At 38.1% G+C, this 18,852-nt stretch overlaps 1 protein-coding gene across 1 annotated transcript; it reads right to left on the bottom strand.

The window, feature by feature from the left end:
• Positions 1-2,006: 2,006 nt before the first annotated feature.
• LOC135462453 (sodium-coupled monocarboxylate transporter 2-like) lies at positions 2,007-18,600 on the bottom strand. Its single transcript, XM_064739680.1, has 15 exons — positions 18,247-18,600; positions 17,063-17,131; positions 15,814-15,865; positions 14,920-14,987; positions 14,667-14,747; positions 13,903-13,976; positions 12,846-12,983; positions 11,401-11,536; positions 10,068-10,156; positions 9,590-9,702; positions 9,106-9,176; positions 5,696-5,958; positions 5,025-5,125; positions 3,862-3,989; positions 2,007-2,171 (listed from the first exon to the last, which is right to left on the bottom strand). Exons 1-15 carry the CDS (start codon positions 18,598-18,600, stop codon positions 2,007-2,009), a joined length of 1,902 nt encoding a protein of 633 aa, XP_064595750.1.
• Between the last annotated feature and the right edge of the window lie 252 nt (positions 18,601-18,852).

Here is an 18,852-nt window from a genome sequence, read left to right as displayed (position 1 = left end):
GTGACATCATTACTCTGAGAACAATATTCAGTCAGCCATATTGGAGTTCTTTAGATTACAGCTTGCCTATGACTACTAACGGTGTGCTCAAGATAAATACGCCCAAAATAACCACACATACATCAAGGTTAAATAATCTGATAAACTAAACTGACGATGCTTGGGAAGGGTTTGAAAACCGATGCAAAAGTCTTCATCATTGAGCATACACACGAATCCAACTAGTTTTCAGTCAGTAACATACTCTCTTTGACCTCATTAAAGCTTGTCAGAAAGAAAAGCGCAAGCCATTTTCTTCAGGCTGCCAAGTTCGCGTAGTGCTCGGTCAGTGACATTAGGCAGTTTAGCCAATAAAATGAATGAGGACAAGCCCATGCATTTCAGCGGACGACGATGGAGTAGTGTTAAAATAAAAGAAAGCTAAAATATAAACTCAGGCTCATCAAACAGACTACTTAAAACTGTGCATATATATACTTTCATTTGTTTTTTTTGTTTTTTTAGCGTTTTTTTAGCGTTTTTGTAAAGAGAGCTAAAACCCTTTAAATCCGTTGAATGATGTTTAGGACCTGTGACGTCACAGAAAATTTTTGCAACTTTAATCACGACATTGGATGTTGTAATAAGTCTTTTAACTTATGAGTAAAAGATTACAAAAATAATGTTATTTGGGAAAAATGTGGTGTGACGTCAGAGTTCCTAAACACGGTCAGTATGGCCACCGTAGAATTCAAATATTTGAAAGCCTTTCAACACTCTTAAACAAAAAAAAAATGAAAGTATATTTATACATAGTTTCAGTGGTCTGAATGATGAACCTTACTTCATATTTTACCTTTTTTTACTTTAAATAGGAAAAAGTAATGCAAAAAAACGGGAGTGACAAGTAGTCAACATGTGAGGCAGGCTAACACGACGGTACTCTCGGCAACAACAACAACATCCCCAGTCGCTCAGAGCTTGCCGTGGATCTGGTAGTATACAAGTATTTTATTCCTTTGTATATTATATTGAGAGGAGAATTGATATTTCCGCAATACTGTTACGAACCCCGTCTTTAAATATTATATTATATTTTTTTATTTGCTCTTGACTCAGTGTAAGACGTACGTATTTGCCTCTGTGTACGTTATGGCTGGCACTGTTTACTCTAGGCACTGTTTCACTCTTTCACAACTGTTTTGACTGTCACACAGTGATGGCATTGGTTGTCGCTATCCCTGATTCAAGTAAATGTTGTCACCCCTGAAAAACGTTGTTGACTCTCATAAACACATTGCGAGCAACTCAGTCATGAACATCAGGGAAGATTTAACTTCCTTGTTCAGGTAGAGGACAAAATTTCGACAAAATTCAATAAATGTTTGAATTTTCCATATTTCGTTTGCAATACAACAAAGACATTGCTATCCAGCTGTACTAGTTTAAAGAAAGTAAATTCTACGTTTTCATTTTGATTTGTTTGATTTTATTTCACTTATACGACGGCAGTGGGCATTATGGTGGGAGGAAACTGGGCGCAGCCTGGAGGAAACCCACGACTATCCGCAGGTTGTTGCCAGGCCTACTCACTCATGGCCGCTTCTCATTTTGAGGACAATTTAATGTTAGATTACGAATGAATGAATCTTTGGCAATGATACACACATATTTGTATGGCCGTCATGTTAGTGAGGAATTTTCCTCAGCCTTGACCTACATAAACGTGATCTGTTTGCAAACACAGGACTATCGTGATTGCAACTATCCAGTAAGGAATCCCCATCTGAAGGAACTAGGTCAAGTGTCTGGGTAGACCAGTCAAATGCATGATGGCGTACTTCAAATTTTTAAGCACAAATGTGAAGCGCACATCGTCGCCCTCCACGGGAAAGTACTACTTCTAGCTAGGAAAAAAAAAAGTGGCCGTATTAAATGTCAGGATCGTCGCCTCAGTGACGTTTAGGGTTTATCCTATGTTAAAGTGCTAGAGGCAATTGATACATACTAGTTGCTATATAATTTCATTATATTTGGCCATTAGGAGTCTGTCGTTCAACAACCTCGGAGTTCTGTTTTGCCTGTGAGTTTTTGGTGCAGTTAGGTATGACCGTTATCATGGCTGGATCGGAATCAACCACCAGGTACATATCTCCGTCGTCGGTTACTTTAACAAGCTCCTCACAAACGTCCTGAAACGAATACAATACGATTTTTACCATGTTTTTTGTAGTACGTCCTGCAAAAACACAAGATTTTATAGCTCTTTTCTATAACTCTACACTACGCTTTAAACAGCTCTTCCTATTTTCCCTCCTGCAAAAAAAAAAGAGAAAAAAAAAGAAAAAAATAGGTTCCAATCGCTCTTTTCACTTTAGGCCCTGAAACAAACGTAACATGATATCCAACGGCTGCTTTCCATTTATGTCATGAAGCAAACGCAACAAGATTTGCAACAGTCCTTCCCCTTTACGCCCTGAAACAAACTAAGCAAGATTTTCATATACAATATACAAGATTTTTTATCACCCTTTTGCCTTTACGTTATCCTTTGTTTTTATCCTTTCAGCAGAAAAGAATATTTGAAAATGTGTTTGGAATCATCTCTTGGTACATATCGTCACTGCACAATAACGTTTTAAATAAGAATATGATACATGTCTAATAAATTTATTTAAATGTCATTTTATTATTTATATCCAAACACATAAACTGGCTTCCTCTCCGACCGTGAGTGGTAAGGTCTGTCAGCAACCTGCTGATGGTCGTGGATTTCTCCCGGTTTTCTCCCACCAAAATGCTGGCCGTCGTCGTATAAGTGAAATATTCTTGTGTACGGCGTAAAACACCAATCAATTAACCAAAATAAATCAAACACATAAACATAATCTGAATGATGATAATATTAATGAATATGTTAAACACAAAATATGATCAAATTCCAGGTAGAACGCAATTTATTAGCTGAAAAGACGTATTTCTAGTACAAATATACCTATAAAACATAAGTACATCCTCGTTTATAACATTTTTACGCAAAGAGAAAATATACCAAGAGGTTGTCTCAAATACCCACAATTACAAAACTATTCCAAATAGTTTTTTTTTGCATTCCAAATATTCCAAATATATATATATATATATATATATATATATATATATATATATATATATATATATATATATATATATATATATATATATATATATATATATTTGGAATGCATTTTTTCCGCTTTGAAGAAAATTCGAAAAACGAACAGTTGGAGAAATTTAACTGGTGTAAATCGACAGGATTTCGGTTGCGTATTGTGAATATTACATGGTCAAGTCGTAATTGCTCATTCAACTATAACCTTTATTCACTAGTGCCTTTACAGAACTCCGGACTGGTACATTGTATAACATTTCACAGCACGTTTTCCTCCAATCACTGTCACTGTATTGGTTTTACTCTCTCCATATTCCCACCCAAGTAGTTCCAGCCATTTTAGCGTTAATTTTGGCCATTTGTGGGCTGGCTTTCTGTTCATTTATGTTCTGTTTGTTGGGTGTCATTTTCTAAAGGCCGAATTTACAGTTCGCTCCTGTCAGTTTTTTTTTAACGAGTGTTAGTTGAATCTTGTACGGAAGCAAACGCTTGTGAACGTGGTAAAAAGCACATGTCACCTCTCCCTAACTGACATTTCTAGACTTTTATTGTGTTTGGAAGGCTGTTCCTCAGAAATGCGTGATTCCGTTCTATTTTCGTAACTTATATACCTGGGGATTTGTGTTATACGTTGTTTTGGGAATTGGCCTTACGATTATTGACCTTAAACACGTTGATTGCTGGTGTACGAATGTCTGTTTCGAAGCCTAAATTGCAATTCTGTATCTTACCTCGTCTTTTGGGACGAAGTCTTTGCCGTAGCGAAGTTTGTCAAGGACAGAGCTTGGTAAATAGCAGAAAAGCCGGTCAAATATAGGTACGATATACTTCGGGTCGACTGTGCCTGGAGGGTTGGGGCCTGTAGGAGTGAAAATGTGTGAAGAGACAATACGGACACAATGGAGTGGGAATGTCATTCCAATGCTTAATAATGAATATTCTCATCAAACTACACTGTAAGAATTGAAAGCAAGTTTACAGTCTGAAGCAAGGTATATTGTTACAGTAAACAATGCTGTAAATATTTTACACCATTTTCCAGCGCAATTCTGCACATATGTGGTGTAATTCTGCTGTAATAGTCGATGTGTATTTACACCATTGTCTGTAAAACTGTAGCGGTTTGACCATTTACAGTGCACTTTGCTGTAAATGTACACTGGTTTTCTGGGTAAATATGTAGAGTTTCTTAATTTGCAATGGAGTTACCTGATTATTTACAATGGTATATATGGAAATATACTACTATTTTGGGTGTTAATGTTATACAGAACATCTACAGTGAAAAGAACTGGTCACAGAATTGGTGGCAGTTTTCACTATTAAATTACAGTGAAGTTATTTAATATGCTGTTTGTTTTTATCGCTTTTTTCCTTCTATTCTGATTTCAAAATTTCCCTAGAACATTCCTCACCATGATGATATCGTCTTTTTAAACGAAAAACTCTCGAGAGAACAGAGCGCTTTTTGTTTAAAACCTGATCAATGTTTAATAACGTTCTCAAGAATTCTTCATGTACACCATGTTGGTCAGAGTTATAGACGGAGAAAACCGGGGCGACTTGAGTAACCTGAGTAACTGGGTAACCATCGCACCTCTCCATGTACCAGAAGAACCTCCTAACATAAGGCCAGAGACAATACAACGAGTGCTAAACCATCATAGATCAACTCGATCTACACTTTACAAGGTCGAATAAAAAATGAAAGAACCTTGAGAGGCTAATACTTAGTTAGTTAATACAATTTTTAAAGCAGAGAACGACAATAGGATTCACTGAAAACGTTGTTGTTTCATTATTTTCATTTTTATGCATGTAAAACTAACTGATTAAGAATAATCATTCGACAATTTAAAGTCCATCAGCCTTCTGGGAGGCAATTCTCCCTCACCTGTTGCATGGCTAACAATCAGACCAAATACCACTGTCAAAATCATCCCCATTGGAGAGTACCACATGTAGGAGAGTGAGTAAAGGTATGATAGGAAAGAGCTGCAAACAGACATAAAACTTTAGATTACTGTGCATTTAGGCACACACATATATACAATACTATGAAACCGAAACTTGCACAAACTAAAAACGCTTCGACTCCGCAGCAAAATTTACAAATTACCACACTACAGACACAGGGGCAATACTCTGCAAGTTACGTTGTTCCTCACGATGGTAAAGAATCACTTAAAACATTCCTGGAGCCGGTTCATATCTGGATTAGTACCAAAATATAACCCATTGCTACATGTGCACAAAGCTTCTTCAAAATCCGTGCATTTTATGTTTATTTTTAAAGTTTCTAGCAGACATTTGACAATGACAAATAATAGTTGACAAAACCAAAAGATCCGAATGGATATCCAATTTTCATTCACAGATTGACCAATAAAGGCCGGCAAAAACATAATCTAACTTGCGAAGGTAATGTTTAGAATTCCTACAAATGGAAACAATTCCTAAATTTCGTATAATTGAATATAGTACCGGTGCCCTTATACGTGTATGAATCCAAAGTATTCGTCATACAAAGTATAAGAACTCAGGAGAGATAAATGCTATATTTACTCAACGCCTGAGTATTCCCTGTATATCTTTTCGGGCAGTTCCAAGGGAATGTCAATCTCCGCAACGGGCACTCCGGTGGACATATAGTCGCTGGCATTCCAGGCGGCCATTGTTAGATTGCCGGCAGTGGTGTTATAGACGGGACATCGGTCAACAGGTGCAGAGGGGAGAAAGGGTGTCCGGATCGTCAGAGGTGAAAAACTGGAACCCATGGCAATCCAGAAAACGAAAGCGAAAGCAGCAATGGATCCCGAGATGGCTCCCTGCAATGATTGTCAAAAAGAAACAATGATGAGATCACGATAGAGACAAGCATGGATAGTAACTTGGCACCGTTTTTTTCTGTAATTTCGATGCGTGATGTACATGGCAAGAACGATTAAGTGAAAAAACGAGGAATGCCACTGCGCCCATAACACCTGACTTTTCCGATCTTTCAAAAAAACAACAACAACAAAAAAACAATAATAAATAAATAAAAAAATAACCGTTATTCACTAACAATTGCGCACATTAAGGGGCGCCAGCGGATTGCCCAGCCGAAAGTTCTACTGGCGAGGCACCAATCACACCCACACACACGGCCGTTGTTGTGTATATAACAAAACTAATTCGGGCTGGAAATGCTGTTAAATGTACTATGCACTGGAAAGTTTCGCCACGATATGGCCGCAAAATTGCCGATGTGGCGTTAAGCCATAATCATTCATTCATTAGAAAGCCTAATTCTTAATAATGAAGATGATGTAAGTTTTTATTTATTTATTTATTTATTTGATTGGTGTTTTATGCCGTACTCAAGAATATTTCACTTATATGACAGCGCCCAGCATTATGATGAGAGGAAACCGGACAGAGCCCGGGGGAAACCCACAACCATCCGCAGGTTGCTGTAAACTGTAAGTTTAGTGAAATGGGTAAAGTTTTACTCAAATAGGAGACCGGGAAAGACGTATGTTGGCAATCCTTGCTTACCCCCTTGACCTTCTTGTCATGTATATGATCTATTATCTCTGTACCCATGTAAATGGCGCATCTGATCTAAGTCCCTGTGATTTGGGCGGAAGTGAGCATGTATTAAGGTATGACCAGTCTCCAAACAACGCTGTGTTAAGGCAGCCAATTATGAGGAATTTTCGCTTAGACGACAGCGTGTAGGTCTATGGAAGAAGGACACCAGAGAACAAGAAACAAACTACCCCCATTTGTTTTGATGTACCCAGCAGACGTCCGCATCTGATTCCGAGCCTTGATCCTATTAGTCAGGCACTGATGAAGTCACTATGATATATTTAATCCCCAAACGACCCGATAGCTAAACCGAAGTCTATCCAGATGTACTACCTTAGCCGTAGCCGTTGGGAAGAGCGCTCCTAGAAGAAAAAGCCCAGTAAGTGGTCCGCCCATCGCACCCAGGATCGTCCCGGCTATCTGATCGTACGAAACAAGACAAACACGTGCGGAACATTAAATATGTGCAAAAGACAAAACAAAGCAAAACCAAAAAAAAAAAACAAAAAAAAACAAACAAACAAAAAAACAAAACAAAAAAAACAACAACAAAATAACATAAATAAAATAAAATAAAAGCCAAATGCCGGTCAGTCTTATGTTTTATATTCTATCAACCCAACGATAGTCCTTGTCAACGCATTTCCTCCTACAGATATGACTACATTTTAATGAAAATTCATGGCATAGACATGTGTAGTATGTAAACATGGACATGTGCTATTTGGATTGCTAAAAAACCTGAATAGTTGAATTATATCGACAGTTACTAGCCTTTAATCATAAAATGGGGACCAGATGGTAAATCTAGCCCTCAGCATTGCTGTTTGTTTTTAGATTTGTGCTGGCATTTCTTAGATTTGTTTGCATGCCTTTCATACATAGCACATCTTTTTGCTGAGTGCGTGGACAGTTTAATATCATACCTACCCACAATCTTGTAAACAAATATGACTCCATTTTAGCTTGGGAAGTCTGGAGACCCCGGGGTCAAACACAGATCAGGACATAACAGAGATTTTAAATATAATACAGTATATAATACTGACTCGCTTAGCGCCCAACGCTAAAAGGTTAGAGCATGGAAACATGACTGGTTGGCCTGGTGTCATTCTAATGTGATTGACTGGGTGTCATGTCTGGTGTCTTTGGTATGATACTTCAGTAACGGCGGCATGGAGTCGCTCTGCTACAAGAAGACACAGTATATGTACAAGCCCAACAAGCCAGTTTTGACTTAAATTGTTATGTGCACGACTGCCGTCAGCTTCTAAATTTAGCTTACCACTGCGCCTGTTGTCTGCCTCTACCTTAGAATATTCCAGAATGCGCACAGTTCGGTGCCTGTTTGTTCACATCAAGTGTTCAGGAATTTTCTTATTCTAGACAATTCCACCAGGCTATATAAGACCTATGAAAGCAGGTCAAAAAAGGAGAACGGAGAATTATTGAGAGTTTTGGATGCTTTCGCTGTGTATTACTTTAGTAGGCCTTTTGTGCTGAATTTTGGTGTCTTTATAGCCTCTGCCTTTGTTATATCTCCACCGAGCACTTGTTCAGTCCGAACTTGTATATTTGATTCGTGCTCTTGTGTACACAGTGCTTATTAGTACACGGACCCTGTCTGTGGAATTTTGTGTATATTTCGTCATACACTCAGTTATACTGTGGATTTTCCCTCTTGTGAATTTGCCTCTGAGCATTTATGCCTGTATGGTATATATTGTGGAATATATGCGTCCGTTTGGACTTGGCACCGTAAGTACTTTAGTATTTGTATAGATACTGCTATCCTTTCTTGTTAAACTTAAGTACTTTAGTATTTGTATAAGTCTTATTATCTGGTCTTGTTAAAGCTAATAAATTGTTGTAAAATAAAATCTGCTGGTTTTGGTTACTTTTTTGTGCGGCTAAAACTGTCGTGTATTTCGAACAAGCCATGTCGTTATAATACAGACAGTTTGGGTCGTAACAAAATCAAAATTTGAAAAATAATTTTAGATCTTAATTTCAAGCCAGGTAAATTAAAATCTTGACCACCTCATCAGTGTTATCTTAACTTTTCTTAAAATTTCAACTTTTAAAACCAAAATCTAAGCATTGTGACAACGTTTTAAATTTTGATATAAGTGAGAAATGTCTTTGTGGAAATTTGACTATGGATTTTGTTTCAAGGGTTGATGGCATGAATTGGATACTTCGTGTATTGTTGGGGTGTTTCAAATATTATTGCGCAAAGTTGTGAACAGCAAAATTCTATACAATATTCCTTAACGTATTAAATTATATTTATACATTTTCAAGAAATATCAAAATGAATTTGAACACCCGCTTATATTTCCAGTCGTGAAATAATAAAGCAAGACACCAGACAGAGGATAAAACAAATAATTTTTCACCTGATTCAAAGGCCCTCCAATCTGCATGACAAGGAATGCTATTCCAATAGCAAGACCACCAAGGAATAAAACTGTGAATGACAAACACATTTAAACACAATGTAATCAAACGTGCGTTAAACAATATTGACCACCAGCTCTCATTCTTCTTGTGATCATTTATAAAATCATAGATTGTGTATGGCCGTTAATATTTACGAGTTTACTTGTAAAACAGGGAGCTCCGTCGCCAAGTGGTTAGCGTGTGGGTGGAGCACAGTTACCCAGGAGCCACTCATCCATGAGGTCCCTGTGAGTTCAAATCCAGCTCATGCTGGCTTCATCTCCGGTTGTACGTGGGAAGGTCTGTCAAAAACTTGTTCATGGTCGTGGGTTCCTCAGGGCTTTACCAATTTTCCGCCCACCATGATGACGGCCGAAATCATATAAGTGAAATTTTCGTATAACACCAAACAAATGAAATAAATAAAAAAAGAACACATACCTGTGCTTTTTGTTATAAACGTCGCTGTTAGCTCTGAAACCTTAGGAAAACAAGGTTTTAGAAAATCACTCCAGAGAATGGCCGACATGGCGCTGAATCCAGAAGAAAGTGTGCTGAAAACAGAGATTGAAGTATAAAAAAAATTAATTTTACTTCAGTAGAATTTGTTATTGTATTTCCAAATAACACTACTTTTAAAAAAGATGTAGATCATTCAATAGGTGTTGCTACAATACGTGTTAAAAATATTTTATATCACTAGATTAATAAATGGGGAATTTATCAAATGTAGATTACGTACAGAAGGTCATAAACTTAGGCGAATATAACATGCTGTAGTTATAAATACGCCTCTACATTTCTTTATGACGTGGCGTCTTTGCCATGATGACTGATGTACAGGCAGTAATTGTGTTCATTTAGGAGATAAATGTTTTAAAATATTAGGGCTAATCCTCATAATATCACACAGACTTACCTAAGAGATGCGCTAAACAATGATGCCAAGAAAAGTCCCGGCAAACCCGGTTGTTTTTTAAACAATTGCATCACAAAGTAAGGCAGAATCTGGAAAGAAAAAGAAAAAAAGTAGATTGAATTAATATCATTCTTGGACAGGGAATTTTTTAGATTACCACGCGGCCATGTGGGCTTCTTGAGAAGAGCCGATTGAGTTGTCATTAGCTAAATAATACCGTTGGAGGTAAACAGTTGTATAAGAGGAGTCCATGTAATCTGGATGGGTTTTCTAAATTATGATACATTTGCAGAATAAAATTGCCTTTAAATAGTGATATGTAAGCAAACTTTTGTGACCCTCCAATTGTGTACATGTACTACATGGCGCAGGAGGTCATGACGTCACTTATGGCCGACGTAAATCACAAATGACGCTGTGTTGATGTCAGTAAGCACTTATTCCTGTATTGATGCCATTTAAGACTTCTTGCTGTATTTACGCCATTAAACACTTCTTGCTGTATTGATGCCACTACTCACTTCTTGCTGTAATGATGCCATTAAGCACTTCTTGTTGCATTGATGCCATTAAGGACGTCTTGGTGTATTGATGCCATTAAGCACTTTTTGCTGTGGTGCCATTATAAACATGGGAGATGACAAAAATACATGTGCAACACAATGATTGATTTATTTAATTATATTTCTCCTAAGGTACGTGGAAAGGTTTTCCAAAAACCTGTGGATGCCCGTGAGTTTCCGCCGGGCTCTACATGGTTTCCTCCCACCATAATGCTGGTCACTGAGGTATAGGTGAAATATTCTGGGATACGGCCCGAAAAACCAGACAGTTCAAATAAATATACATTCACTGATACCCATACCTGTTCAAGATCCATTAAACATTGCAAAGCATCCTTTATGCTTTATGACTGAAACGTAGATTGGACCCGTTTATTGTTTATTTGGTAACGCTTTTGGAAGCAATGGACGAATTAATCAATGAAAACAACACTGGCAATTAGCACATACGTATGCTTGGGTTTAACGTCGTACTTAGCAATATTTCAGTCATACGACGTCGAGGAGTCATTGCGTGTGTTTATATCTATACTGTAGGTACTGAAGTATCATGCCCAAGACACCAGACATGACACCCCTCCCAATCACATTACACTGACACCGGAACCTCCACTCCAGTTTCCTTGTTACTGCTGAGCGCCAAGCGAAGCAGCAACAAATACCATTATTAAGTATTTGCTATGAACCGACCCAGGTTTGACACCATGTCTCTCGGCTCGAGGCGGACTCTCTAACTATTAAGCCAACGAAGCTGTCTATAATTAACAAACCTGATTTGGGTTAGTCACCAGACTGGCTCCAAGTGGATCGCAGTGAGTGTGAGCGAAATACGAGTAGGCGAGGAGGCCTTGTACGAAGGCCAGAGACGAAAAGAGGAAGAATCCGGGAAACGTCAGCAACATCACTCTGTGAATGAAAAATAACTGATCATTTGATTAAGGGAAGAGTTTGTTGACAAACTGTTTAAAGGCAAAGGAACAACTAAACTATATGTAAGATGAAATACCATTAAACACTGTCCATGCAATAAACAAGCATGCGTAGACTGCTAAATCTCATCATTCAATATTGATATTTGTGATTGCATTGGCCGAATGGTGCTTGAAACGAACTGCTTCCGCCCAAAAATATATATGTGACGTCAGGCCAAAAATATGTATGTGACGTCAGGCCAAAAATATGTATGTGACGTCAGGTGACCTTCTGAGTCACTATAGCCCAAGGTAGATTCTGAGGTTCTAAAACCAGTGTAGAAAAATTCTAAAAAAATTTTAACAGAAAAATCAAACTATTTTCGTGGACAGTGTTAAATGGTCTTTCCTCTGTTTTATACCTGATTTTGGTGTCTTCTTTGAAGTTAATCATTTGATGTGATACATGTAAGTATTATCAGCTCCCTCAAGCTCTGCTGGGAGATGTCCAGTAGAACTAGTTATCTCAACTCTTACACAATTTCGACACATTTATTTCTTAAATAATTCATCGATTGGTATTTAATTGGTTTATTGAATGCTTGATTTACTGAATGAAACGTTGGCGTCTTTTGATCAACTTGCCACGGTTGTTTGTAAATGTTTTAAATGAAAAATTTTGAATGTAGATATCATCAGCTTTAATACCGACACCTCTCCGGCCGTACATTTGAAGGTCTTGCAACAACCTGCGGATGGTAGCTATAGATAAATTTATATCAACATTATATGGGTTTATTTGTCCGGTTATTACCCAAGAGTTATAATTTGAGCCAGTGTATCATCCAAATTTGCCTACGGCGGTCTGACGGCCAACACATGCAGCAGTAATGCGACAACATTCAGTGCTTAAAAACCGGCCCGGATAGCACAGTTGGTAGAGCGTCCGCTTCGGGACCGGTAGATCCAGGATCAATCCTTGATCGAGTCATACCTAAGACTTTAAAACAGGAAGTTTTAACTTTCTCGCTTGGCGTTCAGCATGAAGAGGATAGTGCAAGGAGGTGGTTGACCCGTATCAGTATAATGCCTCGGGCGGGGCGAAGCAGCACTAAATAAAAGAGAGGTGGAAATCCGCCCTGCAACAAGGAAGCACATTACACGTACATGCGCCCTAAGGATTCCTTCAGCGTCATATGACTGAAAAATTGTTGAGTACGACGTTAAACCCCAAGCACTCACTCGCACTCAATGCTTAAAACAGATGTTTTCATTAATAGATTGCGAATGTCATCCTCACTTACACTTTAGCCCCGGACAATGTCTTCATCGATGAGATACGCTGGACAGAGGATTGGTTGATTCCAAGACCCAGCGCCCGTATGGTGCCCCCGAGAATGAGGTTCCAGAAGGTGTGCCTCGTTCGCGGATCAGGGTTGAAACTGTAACAAAAGCCACGGCGAGATCAGAGGAACCAAGAGTGAAATGTTACCCCAAAAAGCTGTAACAAAAGCCAAGGCGAAAGATACTCAGAGGTATCAAGAGTGAAATGTTACCCCAAAACGCAGCCAAAAGTGCAATAGAACCCTACATAAACACCATTAATCTTCTAAAATGTACACTTTTACACAGATAAAAATATTAATATGTACACGTGTATGTCATGCACGACATAATTTAATGAAAATGATAAAGCCTGCAACGGCGTCCAAAGGGCGCAGAGTAAAGTTTTGAAGCACTGGTACTTATGACTGAGCATTATTTATCAAGAAACACGAATCCAAAATACACCTGTAACATGGTTTACATGTAACTACAGACGGTGGCCATAAAGAAGAAAAGGTCTCATCCAAAGCATTGATTTACCTCATAGGTCACAGACTGATATACATTTCTCGCCGATCTGTGGCTTTAGGTTTGATCGGTCAGGTACCTGGTTAGTTTCCTCTTGTCAAGTAAAATACATACACTCAACAAAAATATAATCGAACGAAGCAGAAAACACCATTCACGGCACTCAGTGTCGAGTATGTCCACAGTTAGCGTCACGAAGAGCGTGAACTGTGGTTAGCGATCTCACTCCTGGCTTATTGCCCTAGAATGTGAAAATCTTATGGAAATTGAAGTCAAAATTGATAAGGAATACTTATGCCAACCATAAATGTTAAAATATTACTTTATTTAATACTGAGAAAAAAACAAAACAAAGTAAAATTGCTTCCTGCGTTTATATTTTCGTTGAGTATTTCGAAGTTTTTGAAGTATTTTGAAGTTTGTGAAAAATTTACACTGGTAAGCAGTTCAGTTGATAACGGGTTGGCAGACACAAAGAACGTAAAGGGGATATGTAAATCTACTTACTCGTATAATTTTATCCGGCCACCTTTTTCAAGATAATGGAAAGCAGGCCCCACTCCTCCTACAGCAATTGTTCCCTACATCAAAACAAACATACAAAACAAAAGCAAGCACAGCTTATATATTTATTCCATTGGTGTTTTACGCCGTATTCAGGAATATTTCACTGACACGACGGCGGCCAGCACTATGGTGGGAGGAACTCGGGTAAGCTCGCCAAAACACACGACGATCCGCAGGTCGCTATGATACCTTCCCACAACACGGCCGGAGAGGGAGTATGAAATGGACTAACGAAACTCACTGGGCCGCGCTGGCGTGCTAACCATCTCGGTCACCTAGCCTATAGAACTTAAAATCCTAGATTTATTACAACACTTAAAAAAGTTGGTCTCCGACCCATGTTGTGTAAATATTCTATTCTACCCCACTGTTCGTTGCGGGTCGTATTCATATAAATAAACATATTAAATTGCAAAGACCTTTTCAAGCAACTTTACGTTGGGGCGCGTATTTCCTCCCACATCCTCTCACCGCCCACCCACGCCCCGACTCTTCAAAATGATATCCTTTCATGCTGTTTATTTTCGCAAATAATAGGATTTGAGTTTGTTTACTTGTTAGATTTGCTTTTATGATCTATACACCGGCGAAATATTGTAAATTTCCCCAGTCATCAATGTGATATTTCACACAGTTTATGGATATCGCTTTTGTTGTTGCGGGTGTCTCTTTTTAAACATTGGCTTCATCGTCAACAAACTCACCCCTATCACGACGGCCAATATACCCATAAGCATTATAATGAACTGCAGAGCATCTGACCATATCACAGCTTTGATACCACCCTGTCGAAGAAAGAAAACAAAGCAAAAACCCATTTAGCGGCTGCACTTCAAGTGTTTAATACCTTACTTAACGACGGATACTCTTTCAAAAATCCTGCCAACTACTGACCTGAAATTTTTATTTATTTTATTTATTTATTTGATTTGAAGATCTGATATTAAATGTACTTACAATTGTTGTGTAGAAAACTGCGGCAACAGTAACGAGTATCACTGAGTAGACGATCGGGAAACCAAGCACTGAAAACAAAGGTTATTGGTTGCTTAGTGGTTGATCTGTTCAGCTAGTTGGTTCGTGTCAGTTGGCTGGTATATTGCCCTCAACCATTCCTTGGTTGATTTATGCATTCAGTGGAGCATATTCTATGATTTTATATTCTTGGTTCATTTACCGATCAATATCAACCAGTAACTGCCCAATGGAGTTTTTGTTTCGTACTGAGTTATTTGCCTCTGTTAGATAAAATATTATAGATAAATCTTACATGATCAATGAAGCTTTGATTGTGATCTTAGCGCTGGCCTGACGCTTTGACCATTTTGATCATTGATGCCTCGCGTTCGAATCCAGTCTTGGAAATTTCAGCTGTGGCTAAAGGTACAGCTGAGAATTGTTTCATTTATTTCATTGGTGTTTGAAGCAGTATTGAAGAATATTTTCCAGCATTATATGGTTTGGTGAGAGGAAATCGAACAGAGGCAGAGCGAAGCTTTGCGTCAAGAGGTTTGTCACGTGCATGGCCAGAGGTCGGTGGTTTATTTCGGGTACTCTGGTTTCCTCCACCCATAAACCTGAACATACCATAAACACCTGGTCATACAAGGCGGAAATTCTTGAACACGGGGGTAAACACTAAGCAAATAGTCAAGGCTGCAGATCTAATTTCGGATCCCGATCAAGGAGTGTTTAAAACTACTTTTACCAATATGAGCGGAGGCCTGAGAACTTTTTTTTCAATCAATTTATTGGTTATTAGACTCCTGAAACTTTTATTGGCACAAATAAGAACAGATCAGTGTTGAAATAATAAAACAAATAAGCATTATTCTAGCCGAATACCCTTACCTGCTTCCAATGCTGTTGCTGGTCCAAACAAGACTATACCCATATACCAGGACTGAAAAGGAGAAGGAAAATCGATAACGGTTGATTGAATAATGGGCTGACACTTTTCTTAGTTTAACGCCATATTCGATAGTTTTTCACTTGTGTAACGGCGGTCTGTTTTATAGGTACCGGTATCGTGAGATTCTAAACCAGCGTTAGATTGGCCGCCGTCGTATAAGTGAAATATTTTTGAGTACGGCGTAAAACACCAATCAAATAAATAAATAAATAAATAAATAATTAAATACTTTTTTAATTCATTTGGTGTTTTATGACGCACTTGAAAATATTTTACTTACACCAGTATTGTGGTAGAATGAAACCGGGCAGAGCCCGAGGGAAACCAACGACGCATGTTACTGCAGAGCTTTTATCGGAGAGGAAGCCAGAATGAACGGGGCTAACTCACAGCGAATGTGGATTTGTCTTGGTCTCTCGAACGCAACACAAAATATTGAGTGGCACGTGTTCTACAGTCAGTATCTATGAGAAGCGTGATAAAGAAGAGGTTGGAAGACAAGCAGAAAGCTGTCATCATGAGACAGAATATAGAATAATTTTGTTAACTTAATTTCAGTAATCTGAATACGGAAGACTACATGAGCTGGAAGCAAATGAATAAATATATCTTTGATATAGTTGGTGGTACCACCTAAAACGCTATTAGAGATAAAACTGTTAATCACAGCTCTAGTTGGGGCGTAAATCGGTATGATATGGTCTACAATTTACGTTTCATTTCTAGCTATTTTTTTTACCTCTTTCTGTTCTTCTCTAATCAGGTCATTGCAAGTAGAAGAAGACCAACTGTTTTTATATTTAGTGTCCAATAAATAAATGCATAAGTACATGGTTGATTTATTTTTCAAACAGATAACCATTGAAGTAGAATTTCAACAGAAATGTCGTAAAATTTTAGAGTAAGAGTAGATAAAAAATCTAATACATTAAAAAAATTAATGTCTGTTAGTTTTAACAGAAAGCCTGTTATCTGAGTGACGCTATAATGTATTCTGTTAATATAACATAATTCTTTGTCATATTCAACACAACATCCTGTTAGTCTAACAGAACGTTTATGTTGACTTAATAGAATATGTGTGTTATATTTAAAATCAACAGATTATTTTTTGAGTATATTTATCATTCTGTCATATATCACAGTGTACTGGGTTCACAAATGAATACAAGGATTACATATACTTACATAATTAATAATACCCAGAACTGAGGCCAGCAGTCTGACGCCCCGGGAATTAAACCTCATATTCAGGTACTGCAGTATCAAAACAGTAAGATTATTATCTTCTGATAAATAAAAATTCGCATATACACAACAATAGAGACTGTCAATGCATTGCTCAATATTAGGTACGTGTAACCAAGTCCAAAACTTTAAATATATAGTGACTGATCTGCTTCAGAGCCCAGTTTAAAAAAAAACGGTGTACAACATATTTGTCATTTCACCTTTGTCTTACGGTATTTTGTACGCCACTTTTAAAGTGCCATTGTGCCTATAATAGAAAATGACATTAAATGATGTAACCAAAGCGGTTTTTTTTTACGGAAATCCACACGCGGACAAATACTGTGAACAAAACGTTTAGGTGGCGTGACTATACATTTAGTATAGTGTTTAATTCTGAACAAGGTTTAAATGAATTTTAAATGAATTACCCTGCCAATATGATTAACTGCGCCTAAATATGCCTCGAACTTTCTTTAAGAACAGTGTTCTTTTAAAATTTGAAACTTGTTGGTAACCATTGTATTTATTTCCTTGATTGGTACTTAACACCACATTCAAGAATTTTTTCAGTTACACAAGAGTGGTCAGTTTGGAGGGAGCAGGAGACAACCGGCGTGCTCGTGATAAATCATCGACCTAAGGTAAATTACTGACAAAGTTTTCCCCATGTGACGTATACAGATTTTGTCGCCACCTGGTGGAAGACTTGTCGCCTTTAGAAAACCTCGGGTTCCCTAGTGTGACTGTGGTGTGGTCATAACCGTGTGCCCAGTGACTTCGGCGTCTTCCAACATTTCTGTACTAAATTTTCTAGTGGCGAGAGTCATGTAAACGAGAACTTGTCCTGGGTGGTTTATTTTCTTCTTTATGTGGCTAACTGAATAACCTGAGATTTGTAAGTCAACGTCTTGAAATTTTTTCTAATAAAATCACGTAAACTATTTTGATTAATTGCGTACGCATCCTTTCGGATAAATTTTCCATTATTCCCGTGGTGTCATGCAACCTGCGGATGGTAGTGGGTTTGTCGTCATAATGCTGCGCTCGGTAGTACCTGTGAAAAATTCAAATAGTACGGCGTAAAACTTCAATCCCATTCACCACATACTCGAAATACGACAAATTATTAAAGAACGCACCTCATACGAGCTGGTAAGTTTCAGAGGATGGAGCAGGGGAACAAAAGTCTGGGAGATGATGATTATGCAGAAGAAGTATCCCACTAAGCTCATCCAGTAGTGAGTACCGTATGCGTACATTTCTGCTGGAAAGCCTAACATCATAATGGACGATTCGAAAGACACAATTAGTGACATGGCAACCGGGCCTACTTTCTGTTTCCGATTCCCGAGGAGGTATTCAGCGGTCGTTTTCTGTTTTCCACCGGAGCAAGCAAAGAAAACGCCAATAGCAGACGACATTACGATTGTTGCTCCGAAGATGACGTAATCGGCCCAGTGGAAACCTCTCGGAATGTAATCTGTGTCCGCCATCTTGGATTTTTTATCTGTAAACGTTTAAAAACAAAATGAATGTTTAGAAAATGTCACAAGCAGTCTTTGCATTAAGGGTTCAGCATTTTACTTGAATCTGCTTGAAACGACGTTTAACACAAATGACCAAAGAACAAAGTAAGTACATAAACTACGAAACTAGGACGGAATCATCCCAATAGAAGAAATCAACAGCTTTCAATGATGTTGGAAAGAAACAAGGTGGTTTTAGACTACTGAGTGAAGTCAACG

This window comes from Liolophura sinensis, chromosome 2 (genome assembly GCF_032854445.1).
Source record: "Liolophura sinensis isolate JHLJ2023 chromosome 2, CUHK_Ljap_v2, whole genome shotgun sequence".
Taxonomy (NCBI): domain Eukaryota; kingdom Metazoa; phylum Mollusca; class Polyplacophora; order Chitonida; family Chitonidae; genus Liolophura; species Liolophura sinensis.
This window is presented reverse-complemented; position numbering and strand designations above follow the sequence as displayed.

Bases quoted from the DNA above. Each gene is read 5' to 3' on its own strand.
- LOC135462453 (XM_064739680.1), bottom strand. From the start codon at position 18,600: ATGGCGGACACAGATTACATTCCGAGAGGTTTCCACTGGGCCGATTAC. The intron at 17,132-18,246 runs GTGCGTTCTTTA...TTGATACTGCAG, and splicing joins AACTTACCAGCTCGTATGAG to TACCTGAATATGAGGTTTAA. The intron at 9,703-10,067 runs GTAAGTCTGTGT...CTCTGTTTTCAG, and splicing joins TTGTTTAGCGCATCTCTTAG to CACACTTTCTTCTGGATTCA.